The following is a 14869-nucleotide window of genomic DNA, read 5'->3' as shown; positions in this document are numbered from 1 at the left end:
AAGAAAAAAAAAAAGAAGAAGAAGAAAAAAAGGCTTGTTCTATATTTAAAAAAGAGAAAAAAAAAGAGAAAAGGAATAGTGTTCGAAATGAGGTTTTCCCATCCCACCTCCCTCCTGCCTAGGACTAAAAGGTGATAATCACTCCTAATTACAGGATTTTCCTTCATGACTAGGAGTTTAAGTTTCAGGATTTAGGTGCAATTAAAAAGGGATTTATACACCATTGTTTTTTATTTGTTTATTTTCTCTTTCCTAAAGTATTTCTAACGTGGCCAAACCGCGCTGCTGCTGGTAGAATCTCTTGTGATCTGAGAAGGTTTGAAGATTAAATTCTTCCTTAAAAGCCAATAAAAATAATATTAATGATATCAACAACAATAAACTCAAGCTAAATGGGACGTAGTCATGATAGGCTGGAATGACACTGGGTGAGGAAATAGAGACTTGGTACCTGGCTAGAAGAGCTTATGGTTTGCTAAAGTTACAGTCTCTGAGCAACCTGGTCTAGTGGAAGGTGCCCCTGCCTGTGGCAGGGGGTTGGAACAAGATGATCTTTAAGGTCCCTTCCAACCCAAACCATGGGCATGGTCTTGAAATTATTGGATAAGGATTTACCTTGTGTTTTATTATAGGTCAGATCATGCCATGGTCCAAAATAACAGAGAGTTTTCCAACAGGGAATATCCAAGGTCAAAGGCAGAAGTGTCTCTCTGGAGACCCACAAAAGCAGGTCAGAAACAGGTGAGGTGAACTCTGCCACCAGCCCAGGGTGTGTGGAAGGTTCTGGGCTGAGCCAGTTGTCCAGGTTTCACCTGTAGGCAGTGAGAAGAAGGGCACAGTTCTAGTGCAAGTCAGCACACCCTCAGGTGGGAATGCTGATTTCATGGGAGCCACACAACTCACCTGGCTTTCAAAAGTCTCCTCAGATGCTTCTGTGTATCCCTAGGGACACAAACCTCTGGCCCATGGTGATTGCAGGAAGGGATGGATTTGAAATCCTGCGACTCCAGAGCTGTCAGTCCGTGGTGGGGTTTGAGAGGCTCCTGCCTCTCCCTGCACAGCCGTGGCTGCCCCAGCCCTGGGAGTGTCCAAGGCCAGGTTGGAAGGTGTCCCTGCCCATGGCAGAGAGGTGGAACTGGATGATCTTTAAGGTCCCTTCCAACCCAAACTGCTCTGTGGTACCTGATGGTGTTTTGCCTGAGCCTCAGGGAGTCCCCACACGTGGAGCTCAGTTACCCCAGCGAGGACAAGGGTCTGCTCATCCAGGACCTGTGGCCATGGATGTTTTGCCCCCTGGAAACAGAGCCATTTGCAGGTCTCCTCTCAATTTGGAAAGCCTGACTGCCACCTCAATTGCTCTGTTTTGATCCCAACAAGCAGCTGCTTGGCTGGGGATGGAGCACTGTGTGTAAGGACCATGTGTCCCTGTGATCCTCCATATCCCAAAGGGAAGGAGGAATGAGCCATGTGGGCTGTGCTTTGGCATCCTCTGACTCTGCAGAGCTGCTGCTGCTGGTACAGGACGTGTTGTCATGGTTGAATTTACCAAAATTAAAATTTTTCCCCTTTTTCACGCAGCGGGACCCTGTCAGGAGATACAAAAGGCAGCAGTTGGGATGCTGCAGGGATAATCCTTTTTCCTCTCCACTCAGAGCTTCTTGTGGCTCTGCTCTTTTCCAGCCCAGGGAGCTGTAAATGGCTCAGCAGGAATTTAAACCAGCCCAGTGCTGCTGTGCCTGCTCAGGCCCTGCCTTTGCTGCTTGTCAGAGGCAGCTCAGTGCTTAGTCACCCCCAGTCAGGTTCTGCAGTCCAGGTCATGCTGAGAACATTCCCAGTTATTCTCAAGGCTCTCAGGAAAACCTCAGCTCACTGAGAGGCCAGAGATGAAACCAGGCCAGGGCTAAACACGTAGGAGCAGAACAAGTAGAAATCAAACGAAATAAACCCCATAGAAAATGCAGGAATAATGTGCTGAGCACCTCAGAATATAAACTTCAAAATAGATTAAAATGTGACTAATTTAAGCAATAATTTAGCCTCTAGCCTGGGTTAAGTTTGACTCATGTGTAATTTGACCATCAAACCAGAGCTGGTGCTTGGTTCCAAGTGGAACCAGTGCTGAGCTATTCCCTTTCAATGCCATTTAAAGGTTGAAGGAAATAATTCCACTTGCACTAAAGATTTAACAAATAGCCATGAGGGCAAAACAGTCATTGGTATTTTAAACTGTAGGCATTTTAAGACCTTTTTAGACTAGATTGATAAATTCTTGAATGGAAAAGGAGGGAGGCAGACCCACCACTGGGTTGTACAGCTGCCTCTGCAGTGCCCAGTTTCCAGGTGCTGGAATTTAGGGATGGAGAGTTCTGGGGTAGTTTTTCAGGGTTATTTTAGCATTTCCATGGGTGGGGGAGCGCCCTGTCCATGTTTGGGGTGTCCTCAGCTCTGAAATTCTAGTTCCAAACCAAACAAAGCAAACGAAAACTTCACTGTGTTTCTGCAGAAGGATTTCTCAAGGGTATCAGGAAATGGAAATGGATACAAAAAGCCACCCCCCCCCCAAAAAAAAAAACAACCAAAAAAATTCAAAACTGTGTATATATCTATGTATATACATGACTATCTCTCTATAGAGGGCACTTTGCAGGAACACTGTGCTGTACTGATCTCGAAATCTCTGCCTGCCTGTGTCTCTTACACCTTTTGCATCGCTGTTCTCTTTGTTTTAGGGGAAAAAATTAGATTACACCTTGTCAAATTAAAATAACAAAAACTAAAATAGTCGAGTCTGTGTTTAAAATTGCAGAGCTGCTTGAAAAACAATTGGATTTCGATGATTTTCTGTTTAATCCTGTAAAAAGCAACAGGAAAAAAAAAAAAAAAGACTTACAAAAGACCAGAGATGTTCAGCCAGCCTGTCACTCAGCTAATGTGGTTTTTTAAGTGAAAAGTAACAATTATTGGGAAGGTAATGGATTTCCTCCAGACCAAATCCAAGCCTTGGGCTCATTCTTTATTTATCTACCTGTTTACTCATTTATTTTTATTCACCGTGAAGGAAATGAGGAAGGAGATGGGCATGAGGAGGGAAGTGTCTCGTCCTGTGGAGGGACGGAGGTCGGAAATCCAAACCCAACAGCGTTTGGCCCCAGAGGAACGAACCTGGAATTGGAATGGGAGAGGGAGGAGGAGGCAGAGGCGGCTGCACGGACACGCAGGGGCAGGGACACACCACCTTTTGGGAGGGGAGGACAGGTGTAATCTAAGCTTCACTAATAATGTAGAGGCTGCACATTATTTTGGCACCCTTTCCCTACCCCCTCCTCATTTTGGAGCAAGACGGAATGACTCCTGTCTCACCAAAATGGCCAATAATGTCCGCCTTCTCACCTCATTTGGAGCAGCAGCTTGCTGAGTGTCAAAATGTTCAATACCATTTGGTTTTGTTTGGTGCTTTCAACCAGTCACTTCACTTTCTTTCGTTTCCTTTTCCCAATTAATTTCTTCTTTAAGGTACGAGACGTGTTTTCACTTTGAGTTGGTTTAATGTGAATCGGGGTTTGAAGTGACGGGTTCTTGTCCAGAACGTTTCTCCTTTTCCCCACCTCTCTCCTCCTCCAACATTGCTTCTCCCTGAGGGAATCTGGAAGGGGCTTAAAAAGTGCAACTGGTGGATTTCCTCAGCACAAACTGGTTGGTTGGTCCTCAGATTTCTCTCACTAGCAGCGTCCTGGGAACGCATTTTAAGGATGGATTCTGGTGTTGCAAATGTCAACCCTGGATCTCACAGTGTCTCTTCCGACCAGGTCTGTAAATCTGTCCCTTGCAAAAACACCTCTCACCTTGTGGACCTCTTCTTTAACAGAGTGGTGGTGGTGGGGAACCTTAGCCACGCTGATTGGGACCGAAAAAGCCAAAAATGCCACTCACACAACACAAACTGGGTTAACCTCTGCCTCCGTGAGCAGCAACAAAACCAATTGGCTTTCCAAGGGTGTGAAAAGTTATGGATCTGTTCTGTTTCTTAAAAAAGCCCGATTTGGGGTGCAGATTTGCAGTGTGAAATGCTTATCCAACAGCCAATTAAACAGACTCATAACTAACTGCACTTCAGAAATCTCCCTGTGCCTCAGAGGTGGCTCCTCTGCATCGAGATAATTCAACTTGCATCCCAAACGTCCAGCTCCTGTCTTGAAATCTGGTTCTATCAGTAACGAGCTGTATCCTTGTTTGAAAAAAGCTCCTGGGAGTTTTTTGGCCATGGAAAATGTCTGTTTGTGTGTGCCTGCTTGTGTGTGTGTCCGTCGGGAGCTGCTGCACATGGAGCATGAACGTCCGTGTCCGCATGCGAGGTCGGCTTCGTAACCCAGGTCTGACAAAGCTGTCCTGGAAACCAGAACATCCCTGGAACTCAGGGAAGGTGCTTCTTGTACCAGGAACTGGGAGAAGTGTTAGGGAAGTGTCTGTAAAGCAAAGCCACTGCCCTGTCCCAGTGTTTCATTTCCAGAGAGGGCAGTTCTTTTCTTCCCGGTCCTTTGAAAGTGTCAGAAAGCAAAATGGAAAGGAATCTCTTTCACCACTTTTTTAACCTGTAAAATTTCCCTCTTTCAGCTGCTGTGTGTGACACCCAGCAGGACCCAGGGCTGAAATTGGTCTTGATTCCACCTCTAGCTGCACTTCCAGCTTCCTTCCCACCGCTGCTCTCTTCCTCCTGGGCCTTGTCCTAAAGGCTGACCCAGAGATTCTCACCTTGACAAATTCCATGTCACCAGCCAAACCCGAGTGGTGCAGCAATTAAAATGAACAGGGGCATGGTGGTGGGTAGCCAGAGATGAACCCTGAAACTACTGTGGTTGTCACAGCCCTGAGCTGTGGCAGGGATGTATCCAGGGACTCTCTGAGGTCTCCAGCACTTAATTGGAGTTATTTTCCCATCCTAGACCGGTGTGTGGATGTTGGTAGACTTGTGCACACACAGGAATGTGTAGCTTTTTTTAAACCAGGATGCACCACGGAAGTGCTGCTGCCTGTTTTGGGCTCTCAGGAGCCCTAATCCAAATTAAACCAGCCCCAAAGTGCCCTGTGACCCCACGGAGCTGACCTGCACCCCTGGGAGCTGTGAGGAGGAGGGGAGGGTTTGCTCTGCAGTTCTTTGTGAGCTTGTGTTTTGTGAGTGGATCTCTTCTTCCCTGCCCAAAACCACAGCCAGGAACAGTCTGCTCCCTTCAGACTCCGATTCTCAGCACTCCGCCCTACATCAGATAATGCTTTTCAGTTATTAAATTCTGGTTTGTTCTTCCTTTTTCTTTCCTTTTCTTTGTTTTCGTTTTTTTTTTCCTTTCTCTTTCGGTTCGGTTTTATTTCTTTGCGATTAGCTTCGGTTTGAATTAACTGTCTTGTTCTGTTCCCATGACAACTCAGTGTTTGCATCCCACCTGCCGTTGTTTGTTGCTGTTGATGCTGTTTGCTGACCGGATCTTGTCCGGATATGTCTCCCCATTCCTCCTCACCTTTCCCACCTTGCCTCCCCCTCTCCAGAAGGTTACATGCCAGCCCCTCCTCTAAAGAGTCATCCCCACCCCAGATTTGTCTGCATGTTGACCCCACTTGTTTCTCTCCAAGTTCTCTCCATCTTGTCTCAGACTGTGACAGGTGTGGTTTTCACCTGGCTCCATTTTCTGAATTGTGGTACCTCCAGAAGCAGTGGGAAGAAGGATGGAGTAGGAAACAGGGATGTACCTTCATTTTTAGGGCTGAAAGGCCTCCACAGTCACAGGAGGGAGGAAGGAGCATGTTGCCTGATCCTTTGAGCCAGTGCTGGTCCCTGAGGTGGTAAAAAACCCTCCTCACACCTTTCTCCAGGTAGAAAGTCACCTTCTAGTGTCAGTGGTCAGGTGAGTTTACAGTCTCTCCCTCCACATGCTAATTCTTTCCCCAGCTGAGGGCATGCCACCCATTATCCCTGCAAACCCATGCATGCAGGAACTCTCCTCTGCCATTCCTGACCTTCCAGTGCCACAAATCTGGAAGTCTTCTCTTCCTTGCCTCCCAGTACTGGTTCCTGGCTACCAGTACCTGCAGAAAAGAGTCTGACAGCCCGATGGGGAGACCAGACCGTGTGTCAAGATGTCCCTTGTCACCTTGCAGGACGATGCAAGGGCTGTAGTTGGCTTTTGTTTACCAAAGCCCCACTAAATGGCAAACAGCCACTAGCTTTCCTGGCACTGCCCTTCCCATTGGAAAAGATCCATAAAGCTGAGTGACAGCCAGGGAAGTGAGATAAATACTAGAAAACCCCAAGACATCAGTTCCAGGGGACATCTGAAGGCACTGGGACTCGGGAGGAGCGAGGGCAGGCTCAGCTCTGCTGCCCTTGGCTTTGCTTTTGCATGAGGCAACGGCCACTGAGCCCTAGAGAGGTTGTTCCGAAGTTACCTGGGAATAGGGCAGCAGGGACAGGTGGTTCTCAGGCCCCCAGCACTCCAAACTCTCCTGCCCCCTCGCCCACCCTGCCTGAGGGAGTTCCTGCATGGCTGTCCCTGGAGCTGGAGGAATCCTGCACTCCCATTCCCCTCCGGCTGCTGCTGTTCCTGCATTTTTCCCGGGTCCATATCCTTTTGTCTTTGCCTGTGAGGATGAGACCCTGCCCTCAGCTCCCTCCCTAGGGCCTTTCTGATCCACACATGTTCTCCTTTGTCCATTCTCCTGCTTTTCCCCCTAAGGAAGGGCCCCCACAGTTCCTCCAGCCAGCCCGGGTCGTTCAGAAAATGGAGCCAAGGAAACCACAGCCTCCCCCTTTGCGTCCATGTTCTTCCTGTGTAAGGTCTGGAAGCTGCATCCACCTCTCTGCTAAGGAGATGCACAGAACATGTCACTGTTTTCTCAACGTTAAAAGTTTCATTACCTTGTTTTTCTTATTAATTCTATTCTATTTATTATTCCGCCAGGGCTGAGATGTGACAATGTGAGCCACCACATTGGGTCACATCAGCTAGAAAAAGTATGCAGCATTAAAGTGGGTTTCCCCCTTCCCCTCCCTCTCTCTCTCTCTCTTCTTTCTCCCTTCCCCTCTTGTTCTCCTTCTCCTGGTCTTCCTTCCTTTCTCTGTCGCTCACTCTCTATCCAGTATCCATGTGGGCATTTGCTAGCCGCCCAGAAATTATATTTCTCTGCATTTTCCTCTCTCCTTCTCTCTTTCTCTCTCTCTCTGTCTCTCTTTTTTACCTATTTTGCATGATGTTTGTGACTCTGAGAGCTGCATCTATCGATGGAACCGTGTCAGATCTTAAAGAGGCTTCGTTAGGGTTTCTATACCCGAAAACCACAAAAATTTCATTAGAGTTTCTCATCTTTTCCACACTCTCTCTCGCTCCAGGGGGACTGTGTTCCCCTGGACGCTTCTCACACGCAGGCACCAACTAAATTCTGTCCCGCTCCGGGGACTCCCTCTCCTCCCTTGTTGACCATTTTGCCTTTTACTTCTCGAGTGGCGCGTCTGGAATTTGGGGATGTGACACTTCTCTCTTTGTTGAATTCTCTGGGTCCAACAAGGCAAAACGTTGAGAAGTTTCCATCTCCATCCCGACCTTCTCCTCACCCCCTCCCCACCTCTGCAGCACCCCTGGGTGGGAGAGGGCCCCTCTCTGGAGACGGAGGGGGCACCTGGACCACGCTGGGCCGTGGTGGTGGACGGGCTGTTCCTTTTGGGAGAAGGTGATCCGGGGTCAGACTCCACTGGGAAAGGGGAGGAGCAGGTTCCCGGGGTGTGGAGCGGGGAGCTGGGGGCCCCAGCGGCCACGGAGGAGATTTTTGGACGCTCGCCATGCCAGCTCTTGCCAGTAAAGATGAGAAATTGCTAATAAATTTTTGTGTATTTATCTGTGCTGTGATGGGTCTAATCTTGATCAATGGAACCCTGTTGCTATGAAATATCGCTTTTATGTCTATATTCTATATATTGTTTGTGAAGTACAAATTTATTTGGAGTTTAGTTTTTTTTTTCGGTTTTCGGTTTTCGATTTTTTCATTTCTTCGTTTTTTCGTTTCGTTTTTAATGAAGGAAGAAAATAAACGATGACAAAACCCCATCTGTATTTAAATTACCTTTTGCTCTTTTTTCTTTTTTCTCCCTTCTTTTTCTTTCCTTTCTTTCTCTCTCTCTCTTTTTTTTTTGTTTTTTTTTTGTTTTGGTTTTTTTTTTTTTTTTTTACTTTATTTTGGTTTTTCGGTTGGTTTTTTTTTTTGTTACCTCTGTGCGTCTCGTCCACAGTTCGCCGTGTGGCCCCTCGCTTCTCCATCTTACCTGTCAGCCATGAAATCATGCCCGGGGGCAACGTCAACATCACGTGCGTGGCCGTGGGTTCGCCCATGCCCTACGTCAAGTGGATGCAGGGAGCGGAGGACCTGACGCCCGAGGATGACATGCCCGTGGGCAGGAACGTCCTGGAGCTCACGGACGTCAAGGACTCCGCCAACTACACCTGTGTGGCCATGTCCAGTCTGGGAGTCATAGAAGCCGTTGCCCAGATCACGGTGAAATGTAAGGGAGCGTGAGCACGGCCAGAGCCAGCGCGGGGCCCGGCTGCACGCGGGGGGAGCGGGCACGGGGCGGGGGGCACGGGCAGGGCACGGGGCAGAGGGTCTGAGCATGGGGGCACAGCACACCCGGGCACGTGCCGTGCCCGTGCATGGGAGCGTTCGGGGGATGTGGCACGAATGGGAATGTTGGGTCCTGCATCGTCCTGTGTCTCTGCATGGGGAGAGCCTGGGACTGCCCGAGCTGCACGAGAGGAGTGTGGGGGCACAGTCCTGCATGGCCAGATGCTCGTGCACGAGTGGGTGTGTGCATGGAGAGGGACACGGTCCTGCATGGCCAGGTGTGTGTGTGCATGGAGAGGGACACGGTCCTGCATGTCCAGGTGCTCGTGCACGAGTGGGTGTGTGTGTGCATGGAGGAGGACACAGTTCTGCATGTACAAAGGTGCTTGTGCACGAGTGGGGGTGTGTGTTTGCACGGAGAAGGACACAGTTCTGCATGTCCAAGGTGTGGGAGATGGAGAGGGGCACCGTGGCTGCATCGTGGGCGTGTGGGTGCCTGGCTGCACGTGTGTAAGTCCATGTTTTGCTACCAGCCTGTGTGTACATGTGGAGGTCCGTGGCCATGGGCAGGGACACAGACTTGTGCACCCCCAGTGCCGTGTGCTGGGATCTGTGCAAGTGTCCTCAGGGATCCCACACGCAAGGAAACCCACAGTGAAGGGGAAGCTGGTGGCTTGAGACCTTCCCTCGCTTTAGGACACCTGAGGTGTTTGTTATGAAGAGAAGTGTGGCTCCAGTCCCTGCATGCTTGTGTCTGTCCTGGCATATGAGGCTGGCTGGGCACTTTGCAAGGAGCCTTGGATGGCTTGGAGCCTGCATGCCATCCTGTTCCAAGGTTAGAGATTCAGCCAAGGCCCTGAGGATCTCTGGCATGTGAACCCTTGCAGTAGAGCTTAGTTCCAGCATCTTAGTGGCCGTTGTTGCCTCAACAAGACGGGGAATAACCCCAGCTTCCAGCTAGTGATTCCCAAGAGGAGCACGGGTGCCATCTTCAATCTATTCTATCCTCAGCAGGGGAGTATTAAACCCAAGCAGGAAGCCCCTGAGGTTGGGTGAGTGTAGAGCTCTGTGTGAGCTGGTGTCTGCTCCGAGTGCTGGTGTTGCCCACGAGGGATCTGGGAGAGACGGGGTGGGAAAGGATGCGGCGGGTGGGGGATGAGAGGAGAAACACTTTGGAAAAGGGGAGAGATAAAGAAAAACAATCGTGTCATATCAGTGATCTGCCTGAGGAAGGTCTGACAGGAGAGATGTGCAGGGACTAGTGAATCTTGGCATGACACTCATCCTGAGCTTCTGCACAGGGAGTGGGCTCTCGTGCCAGCAGAAGGATGCCTGGGGCTGGACTCAGGTCCTCTTTATTTTCCTGAGTGTTTCCTTCCTTCCCTGTCTTATCCTCTCAATTTAAAAAGCTGCTGTGAAGGGTAGATTGCTTCTGCTTCCAACTCTCCCATCTCCTCAGATGGGGAATCTTGCCCTGCTGGTACCTTCTGCCTTTTGTCATTTTATTTGTCCTGTTCTTTCTTGCGTTGCTGCGTGTGAGCATCTGCAGCTCTCCAAGGCAGAAGATGAAAGGAGAAATGGGAGTTTTATTGGTCTAGAGAAGACTGGCTTCAAAGCCAGGTTGGACAGGGCTTGGAGCAACCTGGTCTAGTGGAAGGTGTCCCTGCCCATGGCAGGGGGGTGAAACTGGATGGTCTTTAAGGTCCCTTCCAACCCAAGCCAGTCTGGGATTCTATGGTAAGATGAGGTTGGAAAGGGTCTAAAGAGTGTAGTGAGGACAACACATAAAGCTTGAGAATAGGTAAAGCTTGAGAAGACTTAACACTTGCTGTTGAAGGTGTTGGGCATCATGCAGTCCCCAACAAGCTCCAAGGGGAGTCATCTGGCTGAGGGAGAGGGAGATGAGTATTAACACACCTTTGTGGCTTCAGAGGAAGCACTCCCAGAATTTATGGGGTTTTGTTCTGAGGAGCTCAGCCCACGCTGTGCCATTGCCTCCTGCTGAAGAGGGGGAGGTTCAGCAGTGGCAGAGCCATTTGGAACATCTGAGCGTGTGCTGGGAAGGAGCTCCTGCAAAGCTGCTTCCCGTCCCTGCCATGTGAGCCGGCGGATGTGCAGCTGAAGTCTGAGCTAATGATTCCAGATGTTTAGCTGAACGCCTTCCCTTTGATGGAGCAGTTTAAGGAGGATAATAGAGTGTATAACTAGGTTCATAATATTCCAGCAGCACTCTCCCGAGCTGCCGTGATTGGTGCTGTGCCTCCGGCTCCCGCAGCCCTAACCAGCCCAATTAGGCACCATTTCAGCATTTGTGGTGTTTTGTTTTTTTTTAAATGCCTGTTCTTCCTGATTCTCAGCACTTCCCAAGGCTCCTGGAACTCCAATGGTGACAGAGACAACAGCAACAAGTATCACCATCACCTGGGACTCTGGAAACCCAGACCCCGTGTCCTACTATGTCATTGAATACAAGTCTAAAAGCCAGGATGGGCCGTACCAGATCAAGGAGGACATCACCACCACGCGCTACAGCATCGGGGGGCTCAGCCCCAACTCCGAGTACGAGATCTGGGTCTCTGCGGTCAACAGCATCGGGCAGGGGCCTCCCAGCGAGTCGGTGGTCACTCGCACCGGGGAACAAGCTCCCGCCAGCGCCCCCCGGAACGTGCAGGGCCGGATGCTGAGCAGCACCACCATGATCATCCAGTGGGAGGAGCCGGTGGAGCCCAACGGGCAGATCCGCGGCTACCGCGTCTACTACACCATGGAGCCCGACCAGCCCGTCAGCAACTGGCAGAAGCACAACGTGGACGACAGCCTGCTGACCACGGTGGGCAGCCTGCTCGAGGATGAGACCTACACCGTGCGGGTCCTGGCCTTCACCTCCGTGGGAGACGGGCCCCTCTCCGACCCCATCCAGGTTAAGACGCAGCAGGGAGGTGAGCACCTGTGTCACTGCCCTGGGATGTGGGAAGGAGAGGTGTTGGTTGGGTTTGGAGGTTTAGATTAGATGTTGGGAAGAAATTCTTTGGCTGTGAGGGTGGGGAGGCCCTGGCACAGGTTGCCCAGAGGAGCTGTGGCTGCCCCATCCCTGCAAGTGTCCAAGGGCAGGTTGGATGGGGCTTGGAGCAGCCTGGGCTGGTGGAAGGTGTCTCTGCCCATAGCAGGGGGTGGAACTGGAAGATCTCTGAGGTCCCTTCCAACCAAAACCTTTTTATAACTCTAAATGTCTTTAGTAGACCTTAAACCACTCAGTGCCCAGGCAGTGGTAACACTTTGACTCTCCCTGAAGGACCCAGAAACTATTTTTTCAGAGATGAGTGGGAAACGAGCCTTTTTTTACTCTTTTCTGCAAGAGGAGCAAAACAAAGCCCTAATTGTCACAGCAGATGTGCTGAGCTGCAAACATGAGGTATTTTATCAGAGGCTGTCACCCAACATTCTTTTCAGTGCTTATGGCATGGGGTGCTGGTGAGGAAACCCTGCATCCTCATGGGCTTCCTACTTCCAGAGTCTTGTAATACTGGGAATTACTGCAAAGGGCTGTGTTCCACACTGCCGAGAAAGAGGCATATGATCCAGTGGGACACTTCTTCTCCAGCAGCTCTGCACATGCTGGAGTCCTGCAGTGGGATTTAACTCCACTGCTGTAGAGGCAGGACCTGCCCACACTGCAGTGTGGCATTTTGCTGCTGACGTGCTCTTCCCACACAGGCTTTGAAGAAGAGAGGGCAGGAGCCTTCTAATTAGCCAAGCTAATGTGTTTTCTCCTGTTTCTTATCTTGCCTCCTCGGCCCCATCCGCTCCTTCCCCGTGCCAGTTCCTGGGCAGCCGATGAACTTCCGAGCAGATGCCAAGACCGAGACGAGCATCGTGCTGACGTGGAGCCCTCCACGCCAGGAGATCATAGTGAAGTACGAGCTCCTCTATAAGGAAGGAGACCACAGCAAGGAGGTGAGTCCAGAGAGGAGCAGGTCTGTGGCTGAGGAGCATCCCAGCCCCACCATTCCCAGCGAGAGGGGAGCAGGGCAGGCGTCTCCGGGCAGGGTTCACCTCTGCTCCTTTTTGGTTTGGTTTTACGGTTTTTTTTTCTCTTCCCGCCTCGCCCCCCTCAGGTGCTGAAGAACTTCGAGCCGACGACGTCCTTCACGGTGGAAGGCCTGAAGCCCAACACTGAGTATGTCTTCCGGCTGGCCGCCCGCTCGGCTCTGGGCCTGGGGGCCTTCACCCCGGAGGTCCGAGAGCGCACCTTGCAGTCTAGTAGGTGTCTCTCCTTTTCCCACCCTTCTCTGAGGGGACGACAGTCAGGGAGCCAGAGATGGTGGGCACGGGGGTACGGAGCTGGGGGGGGGACGTTGGTGGCCCTGCGGTTTCGCTGTGGGGATGGGGGGTGAGGGGGACACCCCCTTTGGGATCTGCTCCCTTCTGTCTCGCTTTGCTGGTGCGGGTAGCTGAGATGTGAGCGAGGAGCATTTTGGGGGGTGGTGAGGGGCCAGGTAGCACCATCCACGTGGGGTGGGAGCAGCGAGGGGCTCGTGGTGCTGAGCATGCTCAGGGAGGACAGGACCCCCCAGCCTGTCCCCACGCAGCCCCAGCAGCAGCCGTCGGGAAGGGGGGCACAGGCAATGGAGCAGGGAGGTGGTGGGGAGTCGGAGGGAGAGGAGGAAGGGAGGTGATGTTCCCAAGCCCAACGTTTTCACCACCCTTTGGGGAAGCAGCCCTCGTGCTCTTTTCCGTGAGCAGCTCCACAGCTGTGGGGAGGAAGATCTGCTGGCCCAGTGAGTGCTGGGAATGGTCCCGTTTGGGCTCCGGCAGAGTGGGAGGAAGGAGTCATGTGGAGGCAGGGAGGGGGGATATTGATGATACCAGGGTGGAGTGTATGCAACCAAAACATGCTGGTTTTAGTTTAATGGATTGTCTCCCTTTGCTGTTGCCCCGGGGACAATAACCCTGGATGGCAATATTTCAACCTGGGCTTTTCACAGATCTTTGCTTTTAAATGAGGTGTTTTTTCACTGCATGAGTGGCTGTGGCAGCTGTTCTTTGTGTTTTCTGTCTCCTCTCATCTCTACTAAATCACTCCGCTGCAGTTTGGAGTAGCCGGGAGCAGAACTAACTCAGAAATGGCTCTGGTCACCAGTGTGAGGAGGGAGAGCACCCACTCCCATCCCTCAGAGTCCCTAACAAGGGGGAGCAGCAGGCTCTGGGCTGGGTTTTTTGATTGTCACATCCTGCTGTCTCTCTCTTTCCCCTTCTCCTTCTCTTTCTGTCCTCTGAGGAGTGGGAAGAAAGGGGAGTCTGTTTCTGCACAGACAGAATTCCTCACTGGGGCTTTCTCAGGCCTCCACTCCCTTCAAAGATTTTTGTTTTCTTCTTTCCTTCAAATGTTTTTCCCCTTTTTCCCTTCTCTTTTTTTTTTCTCCATACTCTCTCTGCGTTTCATAGGAAAATCCTTTCCTGACTCTGCTGCACATCTGCTGGTTCTGATCCCAGTGTGGTACTGTCAGAGGGAGCATCACTGTGGGATGGGGGAAATGAACTGAAAAGACCTGAAAAATAAGTGTTAAACTTACACTCTGCTTCTGTTTTCCAAGGGGTTTCTCTCCTTGAGATCTGTGGGGATGGGAGGAAAAAAGGGTCTGGGATTTGTTCTTTCTGGTTCAATAAAACAGGCTGGAAGAGGGGTGTGGAAGCTGATGGCAGTAGGGCTTAGTGAAGCTGAAAATTTGTCCCTAAAGGGTGAGGAGAAGGGGATCTGGGAAAGGGGAAGGCTTTGGGGCTTTTTCTAACTTGGCACCTGCCCAGAACAGGGCCGGGTTTCTCTCTCTGTAGCTCAGCTTTCATAGGGAGAGTTCCATTAATTTAACGCTCTTAAGAACATCAGCTGGGAGCTGTCAGTGTCCTGTAACACGGTGAAACATTTTTTCCTGGCTGGCTGTTGGAGGAACGAGTCAATTCTCCCTGGTCCAGGCGACATCCTTCGGCTCACAGACCTTCTGGCTCGGGACAGGCTTTTGTGTCTTCCCTCCGCAGCTCCTTTTCCGTTCAGCTCCTCCTTGGCCCGCTCCATGCCTCTTCTTTCTTCTCTCTTCTGCTCTCTGCTTGCCTTGCCTGCATGCTCTGCAGCCTGATGAACCAGCTCCCTGCTCTCTCTGTCTGTCCCTTGCTGGGTGATGTCACACCACGATGGCATCTTGTCCCTGGAATGTCAGATCCCCCTCCCAGCCCTCGCTGCTCCCCCCTCCCCGCATGTCGCAGCCCCCTGCACTGC

At 51.0% G+C, this 14869-nt stretch overlaps 1 protein-coding gene across 17 annotated transcripts in view; it reads left to right on the top strand.

Annotated features, from left to right (window-relative positions):
* Positions 1-14869, top strand: part of PTPRS (protein tyrosine phosphatase, receptor type S) — a 158552-nt gene that overhangs the window by 100269 nt on the left and 43414 nt on the right. For 16 of the 17 annotated variants that reach the window (XM_027706167.1, XM_027706160.1, XM_027706159.1 and 13 more), the window contains 4 exons: positions 8270-8539; positions 10956-11537; positions 12419-12552; positions 12714-12858. In XM_027706167.1, the coding sequence (XP_027561968.1) occupies positions 8270-8539; positions 10956-11537; positions 12419-12552; positions 12714-12858 (1131 nt within the window). Of the gene's footprint in view, positions 1-1093; positions 7001-8269; positions 8540-10955; positions 11538-12418; positions 12553-12713; positions 12859-14869 lie in introns of those variants that run through there. The other variant, XM_027706161.1, reaches the window with a different exon arrangement.

Source organism: Neopelma chrysocephalum, unplaced genomic scaffold (assembly GCF_003984885.1).
Source record: "Neopelma chrysocephalum unplaced genomic scaffold, ASM398488v2 Primary Assembly neopelma1_365, whole genome shotgun sequence".
Classification (NCBI taxonomy): Eukaryota; Metazoa; Chordata; class Aves; order Passeriformes; family Pipridae; genus Neopelma; species Neopelma chrysocephalum.
This window is presented reverse-complemented; position numbering and strand designations above follow the sequence as displayed.